Source organism: Stegodyphus dumicola, chromosome X2 (genome assembly GCF_044657685.1).
Source record: "Stegodyphus dumicola isolate Sdum_Otavi_A_Nest chromosome X2, ASM4465768v1".
Classification (NCBI taxonomy): Eukaryota; Metazoa; Arthropoda; class Arachnida; order Araneae; family Eresidae; genus Stegodyphus; species Stegodyphus dumicola.
Window position 1 is genome coordinate 1,449,327 of NC_140781.1, and position 14,470 is coordinate 1,463,796.

The following is a 14,470-nucleotide window of genomic DNA, read 5'->3' on the forward strand; positions in this document are numbered from 1 at the left end:
GCATTACGGGATAATAATATATAAGTTATTCAAATCAATTACTGGTTATGTATGAAATTTTTTAATTTACTGAGGGAAGCACACAGAAATGTCAAGCAGCAACAGGTCTTGCAGAGGAAGAGTAGTGAAAACATTGATGAGTGACTTATGTGAGAAAGGGTATAATTTATATTTGGATTGCTTCTTCAGTTTCCCATGAATTGAGAATATTTGCAATCTGTAAAATCGAATGTATGCGGAAGTGCTAAAAACACAAAAAAAGAATGCCTAAAGACTTTCCAGGGAAAAAAATCTAAAAAAAAGGTGAATTGGAAGTAACACAGCGACACAACATGAACATCATAGCCTTTAAAGAAAAAAAAAGAAAGACGTTTTTATGCTAAAGAGAAACCAGAAATGGCTAAATCTGACAGAAAAGATACATTTTTGGAGAAGACATTTTAAAACCTATATGTGCTACAGATTATAACAAAAACATGGGTGGTGTAGACATAGGAGTCACAGTTATGACACTATTCATGTTTTTGAAAATCAATGGGTACACAAATTGTTTTTTGGGCTGATGGATATAATAATATTGAACTCCAGCATTCTTTTTGATGAAAAACATTAAAACGCTCTTTCTCAAATTTAAAATGAAGCTGATTGAACAAATTTTTGTCAATTATGGAAATTATCGAGAAGAAAAGCAGTTTGCCGTCAGATCTGTACCAGCATCCATCTGATTACCTGGTAGGCATTTTCCTACCCTCTGTATGAATGAAAGCGTGAAAAAAACCCAAAGAAGGTACATTGTGTGTTCACAAACAGCATTAAAACAAAGAAAAAAGCAACAGTCATATTCTGCTTGTGGATCGTGCAATGTAGAACTTCGCGTTTCTCCGTGCTTCAAGATTTACCACATTCAGTCTTCATTTTAAACTTTGTTACTTTCTGTATATAGTCTTTATTGTATTGTTTTATTAATTTTAAATTTTATTAATGACTTTTGTAAACTAAAACATTGTAATAATTTAAATAGTGCTTCCAAAACTTCTTTTACAAGATAAGCAATTTTTTAAATATATTTTCATGTAAAATAAAGGAAAACGGTTATTAAATGTTAATTTTAACATATATAAGAGCTTAAGTAATAATCTAAAATGCTACCAGAAATTACGATGCTAGCGCACAAATTTTTTTTCTTTTGTGTATGTGTGGATTTTTTTTCTAAAGTCAGGCTTAACCATGTAAAACCTCCGTCCTACATGACGACTGCCTTCCATCCTGCGCAAACGTCTTAAACAAAGGTGTGCCATTGTGAAAGGGTTAAAATTAACTTTCCTTTTCCAACAAAAAAAAAATTCAATTTTATTAGATACTTTAACATTCAGATATGAACACAAAGCTTCCTTGATGCTGACCTTTAAAAATATTTAATCTATTTCACTGACTTAAATATTTAAACAGGGTTGCAAACTAGCATAAATATTCACTTAATGATTTATAGTACATCAATTTAAATACAAATTTATTATTGGGAAAGTGCTGTATATCCAAATAACATTTCCAAAATAATAAACATTTTCACATGTTTGGTATCCAGTAATCAGTATAACAGCTGAATTTAAATAACTGATTGAAATACATTTATTAAAAGATAGCTGATTGTCTAAGTCTAGATTGCTGTGATGTTCAGATACCTTCAAGTAATACTGCTGCGAAGGTGCACAACAACAGAACACTTAATAATTCTTCAATCAGGGATGTTACTTTCAACTATTTACTCAAGTGTAGAAAGAAGAATCTCACAAGGAGTGGCTAAGATTTATTTCATTATCAAACTGTTTTACAATAAAATATCCATGCATATTTCTAAATTTGAAACATGAACATAAAAGAGGAAAAAATTCTAACCTGAAATGATCTATAGCATATTCTTCTAATGTGTGAGGTTTATCAATAGGTTCTGGACCATTCTTGGGACCATGAAACAATAACCTTTTCCCTTGCTCGCTTCCGTCATGAGAAAATAATGCTAATATATTGTTAGGAGGCTTCACTAAAGCAGGAAGCACATACACAAATTCAGAAGGAAAATCCCCTCTTTCACCCGTTCTTTCATTTCGGCCAGCAGCCCAATTATTAGTAGCTACACTTTCTCCGGTATGTCCATCATCGAGTAAAATAAGATCCCCTTGATTGAAACTCAAAAAGGAAGGGCCATCATCTAGAACAAAACAGATGTTTTAGGAAAATTAATAAAATCCAGTACAAGAAATAAAGTCTCATTTGCAAGTTAACAAAATATTAAAAAATTAAACATTAAAATGATTTTAACAATAAACATTTACTCATACTTACAGCCATAAAAGCTATAAATATATTATTACTTTTCAAAACTAATTTATTGCCAATACAACAAACGTAGAACTTTAAAACTTACTTAAAAAAACACAATTTAAAACATTGCTTTAATAAAAAGACTAAAGCCAAAAAAAATTTTCCCAAAATACTAGTGTTAAAAACAAGAAATTTCCTTCTAATTTGCAACTTACATATTTTATTCCCTTTCAAGTTCAGCTAGGGGATAAAAATTTTGCATAGCAAGAAACTTAACTTTTAATGATGAGAAAAGAAATTATGATTAATTACAAGTACAGCTCTGTGTTAGTCTTGCCATGTTTATATAAAACAGTATTCAGAGCATCTAGACACATTATAAAATTAAAACAGTGATACGATGGAAAAAACTATTTATTTCATCTACTAGAGCAGCAAATATATAAGAATGTAAATGATAGCTTGATTTTTACGCGGAAAAAATAGCAGATTTTAGCAATTAGTTTGAAGAAACAATTCTTAAAATACTGGAGTACTGCAGCATTGCAACAAAAATATTAAAAAAATTATAGCTATCATGCAGCATTTATGTTACACCCAAAGGGACTTTTTTTAATGTTTTGTGTGTTACTTTTATATATTAAATATCATGTTCTTCACAACTAAACCAAATAAAATTCAATTCAACAGCTATAACAAAATATTTAAAAACAGCATATCTTTAGAATTTTCCACAGACAGTCTCGCACACTGCGGAAAAAAGATGCTTTTTTTCCTCGTACAGTGCTGCCATTGCTTGCTTTGAAATCATTTAGTTAATCCCAAATTTGTTAAAGTTTTACAAAACATGAAAAAGATAATAAAACAAATTCAAAATTCGGGCTTCTAGGTGCCCATGTTTGAGTGAAGGATTATGCTATTCAAAATTTGATGGCTCTAGGTACCATCAATTTTTCACAGTGTGAGAAACACACATACATTCATGCAGATTCCTCATTATTTAATTTTTTTTAAATATATTACAGGGTGATAATATTTGGCAGCAACAATTTAAAAAGTGATACAATGTTTATAGTGAACCGACACAAAATGCCTCTTTGAAACTAATAGCCCTTCTGGGCTATTAGTTATAGTGAACCGACGTGCATATATTACACAGCACAGATATAGATATGCTGAAAGCTATGACATAAAATACCTAAATATTAAAGTGAGATTTTTCTTTTTTGAGATTTTTCACACATATCCTTTCTTAAAGATCAAATTAATAATCACAGAATTTTATTGTAAGTACCATTAGACATATGGCAGAAAAAATTCTTTTAAACAAAGTTTATTCAATAAACAAAGTTTTACCATATTTACTGAGTTTAGAAAACTTTCCAAAATCTTTCAATTTCTTTGATAATTATTTTTCCATCAGCTCTGCATTCTTCGATTGAAAAGAATTCAGATTAAATACCATTTTGATATTTTCAGAGATTATTACATCGTAATTTCACCCCTTTTTCAAACAAAAACAGTAAAAAAATATAAATCAGAAAACTGTCTATGTTTAAGCAGCATTACGGTTATAAAAGGGGGAATTTTTTAATACAGTCAAAAGTCGTTAATCCGGACACGTCGGGACTTCGGCGATTCCGGATTATCGATTTTTCCGGATTATAGATCATCAGTTTAAATCTCGTAAGATGGCATACAGAAATTCTAAAATTAAAAATATGAAACCGTAATTAAGACACAATAACACGCCGAATAAATACTGATTCAGAAGTCAAACAACAAAAATCAGCGTTAATTCACAAAATTTTCACAGGACTAGTTTCGATGGTTTTACCGAACCATCATCTTCAGCTGCAAAACCGCAAATGAACAAGATAGGAAATAATGTTTAGATAAGATAAGAAAGCCTGGACAAGAATAAGCAAGTGGCGCCATCTGTTGGCGAAACCAGAACTAAAACATAATTTCTCTAAAAGCCGAAGGCAAATTTGGATTGGAATTAGGATCGTTAACTAGAACAGAAAGATTTTTATGAATGTGAAATGCCTCTAGAAAATCCAGTTCTCCAATGGAAGATGTTTTTTGAATAATTTTGGCAGCAGAAAAATTGAAAGTGTGATTTTCGGACCAACAATGTTGAGCAACAGAAGACTTCTGTGTTTCCTTTTTTCTAACATATGCCTCATGTTCTTTGACGCGAAATTTTAAGGCTCTCTTAGTTTGGCCAATGTAAATTAAACCGCACTGGCAAGGAATCCTATAAATACCCCAGGAATTCATATCCGGAATGGGGTCCTTGAGTATAGAAGTTGGAATTTTATTGATGGGAGAGTAAACAACCCGAAAGTTAAATTTCTGCAAAATATCTGCAACTTTATAGCTAATTGATGGAAAGAAGGGAATGACAACAGAATTTTTATAATCTCCTAAAATAAGAGTGTGGCTTTTAGTGTGTTGAGATGAGAATTTTTTAACTGCTTGATTAATAATGTTGGGTGAAAAGCCCCTGTCAATAGCTATTGCTTTTAAATAATTTAGTTCTTCATCAAGGGCTAGTTTGGAGGAGCAAACTTGAAGAGCACGGAAAACATAGGAATAAAATGAAGCTAACTTTTGTTTAGTCGGATGACATGATTTAAAGTGTGGTGGAAGGCAAACCGATGAAGGTTTACGGTAAACTGTAGTACTGAAGTTGGATGTGTTACGTGTGACCAGAATGTCGAGAAACGGAAGAGAATTGCAAGTCTCAAGTTCAAAAGTGAACTGAATAGCAGGATCAATAGAATTCATTGTTGAAAGAACTCTATTTAAATCATCTTTATTACCTTCAAACAGGGTAAAAGTATCGTCTACGTAGCGGAACCATGCCGGGAAGTTTAAAGTTTCAAACAATTTTGATTCATAATAATGCATGTAGATATCAGCCAGGATGGGACTGAGGGGGCTTCCCATGGCTAATCCCTCAGTTTGCTTGTAATATTTATTTTGGAAAACAAAATGTGTTTGTTTCAAACAGAGTTGAGTGAGAGAAATTAGCTCATCAATTTCGATGCAAGAGAAATGAAATTCGCGAAGTCTGGTTTCTAGACATCTTAATGCACCCTCCACTGGGACATTGGTGAATAATGATTTTACATCAAAAGAAACCATCAGTAAATTACAAGGAGAAATGTTTTTAACCTTTTTTACAAACTCTATTGAATTTTTTATGGTGTAAATGTTATTGTCTAATAGAGTGGAAAATCTAGAAACTAAATATTTAGCTAATGGATACGAGGCAGTACCTAAATTTGATACAATAGGGCGGAAAGGAATACCACTTTTATGAATTTTGGGAAGAGCATATAATCTGGCACAATTCGCAACAGATGGGATAAGCGAATGTTTGAAGTTGCTTGAAATGATTTGCGAAGATTTGATCGCAGTTTTAATTTTGGATAAGTCCGAAGGTGAAGGATCTTTAGGGATCGGATTATATGGTCCTTCGTTTAAGAGTTTAGTGACACCATCGATGTAAGTGTTCTTATCCATGACGACTATCTGGCCACCTTTGTCGGCCTTTGAAATGACAATATCCGGGTTAGAATGAATCTCGCGCATTGTAGCTCTTTCTCTCGCAGTTAGATTTGGTTTCAAAGGTTTATTATTGAATTTCACATTATGAGCGATAAGATGCCTAATCATTTCTTTCTGTGAATCTGAAACTTTACTGAACTTGAAAGCTTTTTCGATAGGAGCCAAAATCTTTGGAATCGAGGGTTTACGGGTTTGTGAGAAGTTAAAATTATATTTTAGAATTCTCTCTTGTTCTTCTGAAAGACTAACATTAGAAATATTAACTATTGGCTTGATGTTTACAATGGGAAGATTTTTTGAACTACTTGAACTGGAAGACTGTAAAAGAAGTTTTTCGAATTTAACTGCAAGGGTGTTTTTATGACGGTTAACTGCATTCTCCGTTCTAGACCAAGACTTTTGTTCAAGGGCAGTGAATTTTGGATAAGTTTTAGCGAGTTCCAGATGAAGCTTATAGAGTTCATGTTCAATTTTGGACAATTGTTGACGTGTATCCCTTATCACGGACCGAAGTAAGGCAAGTTTGCAATTTAACAGAATTTTTGAAACGCGACTCGAAGGTTTTTGATTAGATTTGATTTGAATAAAATTGGGGATCAATTTTTTACATTTACATTTAAGTAAAAAGTCAAGATGATTCAGGAATTTTTGCCGTTTCAGGCATAATTTAGTGAAACGATTAACGGATGAAGGCATGATAAACAATGCAGAAAATCAAACTAAATTAACTGAGCAATAATAAAGTACACACAAAATAGCAGAAAAATCCCTCACTGAAATGAATAGAAAACAAAATGTTTGTAAGCAAAATGCATGAAATCAGACAAGCAAAGCACAATATCCAAATGTACAAAACATAAACATAACTTGAAAATTGCAAAAATGTACTCACCGAAACTCCTACAATCACAAAATGGCGGCCACACCACGTGCAAAAAAGAAAGCAAAATGTAAGCCTGTTTGGGGCTTCTATAATTAAGACATAATAACACGCCGAATAAATACTGATTCAGAAGTCAAACAACAAAAATCAGCGTTAATTCACAAAATTTTCACAGGACTAGTTTCGATGGTTTTACCGAACCATCATCTTCAGCTGCAAAACCGCAAATGAACAAGATAGGAAATAATGTTTAGATAAGATAAGAAAGCCTGGACAAGAATAAGCAAGTGGCGCCATCTGTTGGCGAAACCAGAACTAAAACATAATTTCTCTAAAAGCCGAAGGCAAATTTGGATTGGAATTAGGATCGTTAACTAGAACAGAAAGATTTTTATGAATGTGAAATGCCTCTAGAAAATCCAGTTCTCCAATGGAAGATGTTTTTTGAATAATTTTGGCAGCAGAAAAATTGAAAGTGTGATTTTCGGACCAACAATGTTGAGCAACAGAAGACTTCTGTGTTTCCTTTTTTCTAACATATGCCTCATGTTCTTTGACACAAAATTTTAAGGCTCTGTTAGTTTGGCCAATGTAAATTAAACCGCACTGGCAAGGAATCCTATAAATACCCCAGGAATTCATATCCGGAATGGGGTCCTTGAGTATAGAAGTTGGAATTTTATTGATGGGAGAGTAAACAACCCGAAAGTTAAATTTCTGCAAAATATGTGCAACTTTATAGCTAATTGATGGAAAGAAGGGAATGACAACAGAATTTTTGTAATCTCCTAAAATAAGAGTGTGGCTTTTAGTGTATTGAGATGAGAATTTTTTTAACTGCTTGATTAATAATGTTGGGTGAAAAGACCCTGTCAATAGCTATTGCTTTTAAATAATTTAGTTCTTCATCAAGGGCTACTTTGGAGGAGCAAACTTGAAGAGCACGGAAAACATAGGAATAAAATGAAGCTAACTTTTGTTTAGTCGGATGACATGATTTAAAGTATGGTGGAAGGCAAACCGATGAAGGTTTACGGTAAACTGTAGTACTGAAGTTGGATGTGTTACGTGCTATTCAGTTCACTTTTGAACTTGAGACTTGCAATTCTCTTCCGTTTCTCGACATTCTGGTCACACATAACACATCCAACTTCAGTACTACAGTTCACCGTAAACCTTCATCGGTTTGCCTTCCACCACACTTTAAATCATGTCATCCGACTAAACAAAAGTTAGCTTCATTTTATTCCTATGTTTTCCGTGCTCTTCAAGTTTGCTCCTCCAAACTAGCCCTTGATGAAGAACTAAATTATTTAAAAGCAATAGCTATTGACAGGGGCTTTTTACCCAACATTATTAATCAAGCAGTTAAAAAATTCTCATCTCAACACACTAAAAGCCACACTCTTATTTTAGGAGATTATAAAAATTCTGTTGTCATTCCCTTCTTTCCATCAATTAGCTATAAAGTTGCAGATATTTTGCAGAAATTTAACTTTCGGGTTGTTTACTCTCCCATCAATAAAATTCCAACTTCTATACTCAAGGACCCCATTCCGGATATGAATTCCTGGGGTATTTATAGGATTCCTTGCCAGTGCGGTTTAATTTACATTGGCCAAACTAAGAGAGCCTTAAAATTTCGCGTCAAAGAACATGAGGCATATGTTAGAAAAAAGGAAACACAGAAGTCTTCTGTTGCTCAACATTGTTGGTCCGAAAATCACACTTTCAATTTTTCTGCTGCCAAAATTATTCAAAAAACATCTTCCATTGGAGAACTGGATTTTCTAGAGGCATTTCACATTCATAAAAATCTTTCTGTTCTAGTTAACGATCCTAATTCCAATCCAAATTTGCCTTCGGCTTTTAGAGAAATTATGTTTTAGTTCTGGTTTCGCCAACAGATGGCGCCACTTGCTTATTCTTGTCCAGGCTTTCTTATCTTATCTAAACATTATTTCCTATCTTGTTCATTTGCGGTTTTGCAGCTGAAGATGGTGGTTCGGTAAAACCATCGAAACTAGTCCTGTGAAAATTTTGTGAATTAACGCTGATTTTTGTTGTTTGACTTCTGAATCAGTATTTATTCGGCGTGTTATTATGTCTTAATTATAGAAGCCCCAAACAGGCTTACATTTTGCTTTCTTTTTTGCACGTGGTGTGGCCGCCATTTTGTGATTGTAGGAGTTTCGGTGAGTACATTTTTGCAATTTTCAAGTTATGTTTATGTTTTGTACATTTGGATATTGTGCTTTGCTTGTCTGATTTCATGCATTTTGCTTACAAACATTTTGTTTTCTATTCATTTCAGTGAGGGATTTTTCTGCTATTTTGTGTGTACTTTATTATTGCTCAGTTAATTTAGTTTGATTTTCTGCATTGTTTATCATGCCTTCATCCGTTAATCGTTTCACTAAATTACGCCTGAAACGGCAAAAATTCCTGAATCATCTTGACTTTTTACTTAAATGTAAATGTAAAAAATTGATCCCCAATTTTATTCAAATCAAATCTAATCAAAAACCTTCGAGTCGCGTTTCAAAAATTCTGTTAAATTGCAAACTTGCCTTACTTCGGTCCGTGATAAGGGATACACGTCAACAATTGTCCAAAATTGAACATGAACTCTATAAGCTTCATCTGGAACTCGCTAAAACTTATCCAAAATTCACTGCCCTTGAACAAAAGTCTTGGTCTAGAACGGAGAATGCAGTTAACCGTCATAAAAACACCCTTGCAGTTAAATTCGAAAAACTTCTTTTACAGTCTTCCAGTTCAAGTAGTTCAAAAAATCTTCCCATTGTAAACATCAAGCCAATAGTTAATATTTCTAATGTTAGTCTTTCAGAAGAACAAGAGAGAATTCTAAAATATAATTTTAACTTCTCACAAACCCGTAAACCCTCGATTCCAAAGATTTTGGCTCCTATCGAAAAAGCTTTCAAGTTCAGTAAAGTTTCAGATTCACAGAAAGAAATGATTAGGCATCTTATCGCTCATAATGTGAAATTCAATAATAAACCTTTGAAACCAAATCTAACTGCGAGAGAAAGAGCTACAATGCGCGAGATTCATTCTAACCCGGATATTGTCATTTCAAAGGCCGACAAAGGTGGCCAGATAGTCGTCATGGATAAGAACACTTACATCGATGGTGTCACTAAACTCTTAAACGAAGGACCATATAATCCGATCCCTAAAGATCCTTCACCTTCGGACTTATCCAAAATTAAAACTGCGATCAAATCTTCGCAAATCATTTCAAGCAACTTCAAACATTCGCTTATCCCATCTGTTGCGAATTGTGCCAGATTATATGCTCTTCCCAAAATTCATAAAAGTGGTATTCCTTTCCGCCCTATTGTATCAAATTTAGGTACTGCCTCGTATCCATTAGCTAAATATTTAGTTTCTAGATTTTCCACTCTATTAGACAATAACATTTACACCATAAAAAATTCAATAGAGTTTGTAAAAAAGGTTAAAAACATTTCTCCTCGTAATTTACTGATGGTTTCTTTTGATGTAAAATCATTATTCACCAATGTCCCAGTGGAGGGTGCATTAAGATGTCTAGAAACCAGACTTCACGAATTTCATTTCTCTTGCATCGAAATTGATGAGCTAATTTCTCTCACTCAACTCTGTTTGAAACAAACACATTTTGTTTTCCAAAATAAATATTACAAGCAAACTGAGGGATTAGCCATGGGAAGCCCCCTCAGTCCCATCCTGGCTGATATCTACATGCATTATTATGAATCAAAATTGTTTGAAACTTTAAACTTCCCGGCATGGTTCCGCTACGTAGACGATACTTTTACCCTGTTTGAAGGTAATAAAGATGATTTAAATAGAGTTCTTTCAACAATGAATTCTATTGATCCTGCTATTCAGTTCACTTTTGAACTTGAGACTTGCAATTCTCTTCCGTTTCTCGACATTCTGGTCACACGTAACACATCCAACTTCAGTACTACAGTTTACCGTAAACCTTCATCGGTTTGCCTTCCACCACACTTTAAATCATGTCATCCGACTAAACAAAAGTTAGCTTCATTTTATTCCTATGTTTTCCGTGCTCTTCAAGTTTGCTCCTCCAAACTAGCCCTTGATGAAGAACTAAATTATTTAAAAGCAATAGCTATTGACAGGGGCTTTTCACCCAACATTATTAATCAAGCAGTTAAAAAATTCTCATCTCAACACACTAAAAGCCACACTCTTATTTTAGGAGATTATAAAAATTCTGTTGTCATTCCCTTCTTTCCATCAATTAGCTATAAAGTTGCTCATATTTTGCAGAAATTTAACTTTCGGGTTGTTTACTCTCCCATCAATAAAATTCCAACTTCTATACTCAAGGACCCCATTCCGGATATGAATTCCTGGGGTATTTATAGGATTCCTTGCCAGTGCGGTTTAATTTACATTGGCCAAACTAAGAGAGCCTTAAAATTTCGCGTCAAAGAACATGAGGCATATGTTAGAAAAAAGGAAACACAGAAGTCTTCTGTTGCTCAACATTGTTGGTCCGAAAATCACACTTTCAATTTTTCTGCTGCCAAAATTATTCAAAAAACATCTTCCATTGGAGAACTGGATTTTCTAGAGGCATTTCACATTCATAAAAATCTTTCTGTTCTAGTTAACGATCCTAATTCCAATCCAAATTTGCCTTCGGCTTTTAGAGAAATTATGTTTTAGTTCTGGTTTCGCCAACAGATGGCGCCACTTGCTTATTCTTGTCCAGGCTTTCTTATCTTATCTAAACATTATTTCCTATCTCGTTAATTTGCGGTTTTGCAGCTGAAGATGATGGTTCGGTAAAACCATCGAAACTAGTCCTGTGAAAATTTTGTGAATTAACGCTGATTTTTGTTGTTTGACTTCTGAATCAGTATGAAACCGTAATTAATGAAATAAAGAACAATTATGATCTAAAGGGTATCAAAATTTACAAAAAAAAAAAAAAAAAAAAAAAAAAGCTTAATATTTATTTGTTTAAATTATTAAACATTTCTGTCAATGTAAGTTGTTTAAGTTGCTTTGTTTTATGTGATAATACTTTCTCTTTAATTCTATAAACAGACATAAAGACATAATTTCTTGTTTAGTTACAAAGTTCTGCTGTTCAAGTCCCGTAATTGCTGTGCCGAGAATACCGACTAACTTTTCAATCGAAATTTTTTCGTTTTCACTAACCTCTCTGTCACCTTCTTTATGTCTTTATCCATTTTTTGCAGCAATTCCACTTTTTGCTTGACGGACATCAAAACATACTTTTGTTTTGTAGATCCTTTGGGAGCTCCAGCATCGGAAATTCTATTTGACATAATCGAAAGTTCAAGTTTACTTTTATAAAATTATTCTTACAGTCTGCAAAAAATAATACGCCGCAACCAATTCGAAGATTAAGGAACAACGCAATCATCAACATTAACTGAAATAGATAATTAGATAATTTTAGCTTATACCGTACGTTATACCTTAAACGCGCACGCGAAAATGTATTCTGCGCTTGTGCACACGCATATGCGCAGTCGTAAAGGTCTTACGTGCACGCGTAAACGCCTTTAGTTTAGCTCTAAAATTACTTCATGTTTTATCTTCATAGTGCCTTCCATGGCACGTATTTTCATTACAGCAACCCGCTCGCTCAGTTTTTTTTTTTTTTTTAATTTGTTGTTATTGTTGATCGAGTGCAGCCATTGCTTGGAAAGATGGCTCCCATGTGATTAGAATTGTAAAACAAAACAGCAATACTGCAGTTCACTTTTTGTTAATTTTGAGTTATTTGTAAGGGTAACTCATGCATGCATTGTATGAAAATTTTTAGTCTGCCGAAATGGATGTTAATGATAGAATTGCTAAAGAAAGTTTGGAATGCTTTTGTTTTATTTGGATTATGCACAACTCTATATAGGAATTTCAGAATGCTTTTGGTTTTGTTTGACTGGATACAATCAACAATCAAGATTGGATACTGCACCATTGTTCGTTTCCAGTTTTTGCTGACGAGAAGTCTGCAATCATGGTATGTGGGAAATTATTTGCTTCTTCATCATGAGTGAACTGAAAATGATTAAAACTGATATAAAGAGCTTAGAAGGTAGCATTACAAAGTTTGAAAACAAGGTTAATTTAACAGTTGATGAAGCAGATATTTCCTTATTGGAGCTATACAAATAAAAAATATTAGAATTTAAAAAGGAATTATGTAACAATTTTCATTCTTTATTTGCAGATTGTGAGGAAAAGAAATTAACTAATTCATTAAGGAAAAAGAAAATATAGTAGACACTCTCATGAAATTTATATACAAATTAAAAGAAAAATTTTGGGGATCATTTCTTCAAATGAAAATGGTTTGAGTAAAAATATATAACTGCTTTGGATATTAAGTTGCCTCAATTGTTGCATCCCAAATTTAGTGGGAAAACTGATGAGTGGATTGATTTTGAGCATTTATTTTCCACATCCGTGCACAAAAATGATAAATGAAGTAAAACCCGAAAACTGCACTACAGTCAAAAGTCTTTAATCCGGACTCGTCGGGACTTCGGCGATTCCGGAATATCGATTTTTCCGGATTATAGATCATCAGTTTAAATCTGGTAAGATGGCATGCAGAAATTATAAAATTAAAAATATGAAACCGTAATTTATAAAATAATGAGCAATTATGATCTAAAGGGTATCAAAATTTACCAAAAAAGAAGCCTAATATTTATTTGTTTACTTTATTAAACATTTCTTTCAACGCGCGGATGCGTAAAGCATACCTTACGCATAGCCGAAATTAGAAAATTGCAACCAGAAAACTATTTGATTTGTGTTCGTGATATTTATAATGAGGAGGAATTTGATTTAAATCATATCAAAGACGGAGTACATCGAAATTAAATACTACATTTAGTAAGGAATTATAAGCCGAACAAAATAAAAACATCTGCCCTGAAGATAACGATAGTGTTGACAAATCAACTTCCAGTCCATTGCGCGCCGCGACGTCCCCCCCCCGCGCAAAGCAGCGTGAAATTGATAAATAGATTTCGGAACGGTTAGATAAACAAAGAATATGCCTTTATCCATTTTTGGTAGCAATTCGTTTTTTGTTTGATGGACATCGAAACATACTTTCATTTTCTAGATCCTTTGGGAGCTCCAGCATCGGAAATTCTATTTGACATAATCGAAAGTTCAAGCTTACTTTTAGAAAATTGCTCTTACAGTCTGCAAAAAATAATAAGCCGGATCCAATTCGAAGATTAAGAAACAACACAATCATCAACATTAACTGAAATAGATAATTAGATAATTTTAGCTTATACCGTCCGTTATATATTAAACGCGCACGCAAAAACGTAGTTTGCACTTGCGCAGACGTAAATATCTTGCGCGCACGAGTAAAACGCCTATGCGCATGCGTCAATACGGCGCATGCGCAGAAAGATTTTAGCTTTGGGGTCCGGATTATAGATCATTCCGGATTATGGGTGTCCGAATTAACGACTTTTGACTGTATTTGAAGAATTCTTGTAAGGCAGATGCATTAAATATTATTCATTCCATTCCAATTATGACACAGCATGGAGTTTATTGGTGGAATGTTATTCCAACCAAAAATTTAATCAGTTCTAAAATAAAGAAGTTAATTTCTATACCTCCCCTCCCCTGAAA

At 33.4% G+C, this 14,470-nt stretch overlaps 1 protein-coding gene across 3 annotated transcripts in view; it reads right to left on the bottom strand.

Moving 5' to 3' along the window:
* ck (unconventional myosin-VIIa ck) overlaps positions 1-14,470 on the bottom strand; it is a 361,748-nt gene that overhangs the window by 39,232 nt on the left and 308,046 nt on the right. For all 3 annotated transcript variants that reach the window (XM_085809040.1, XM_085809041.1, XM_085809042.1), the window contains exon 33: positions 1,897-2,209. In XM_085809040.1, coding sequence (XP_085665166.1) covers positions 1,897-2,209 — 313 coding nt within the window. The remainder of the gene's footprint in view (positions 1-1,896; positions 2,210-14,470) is intronic.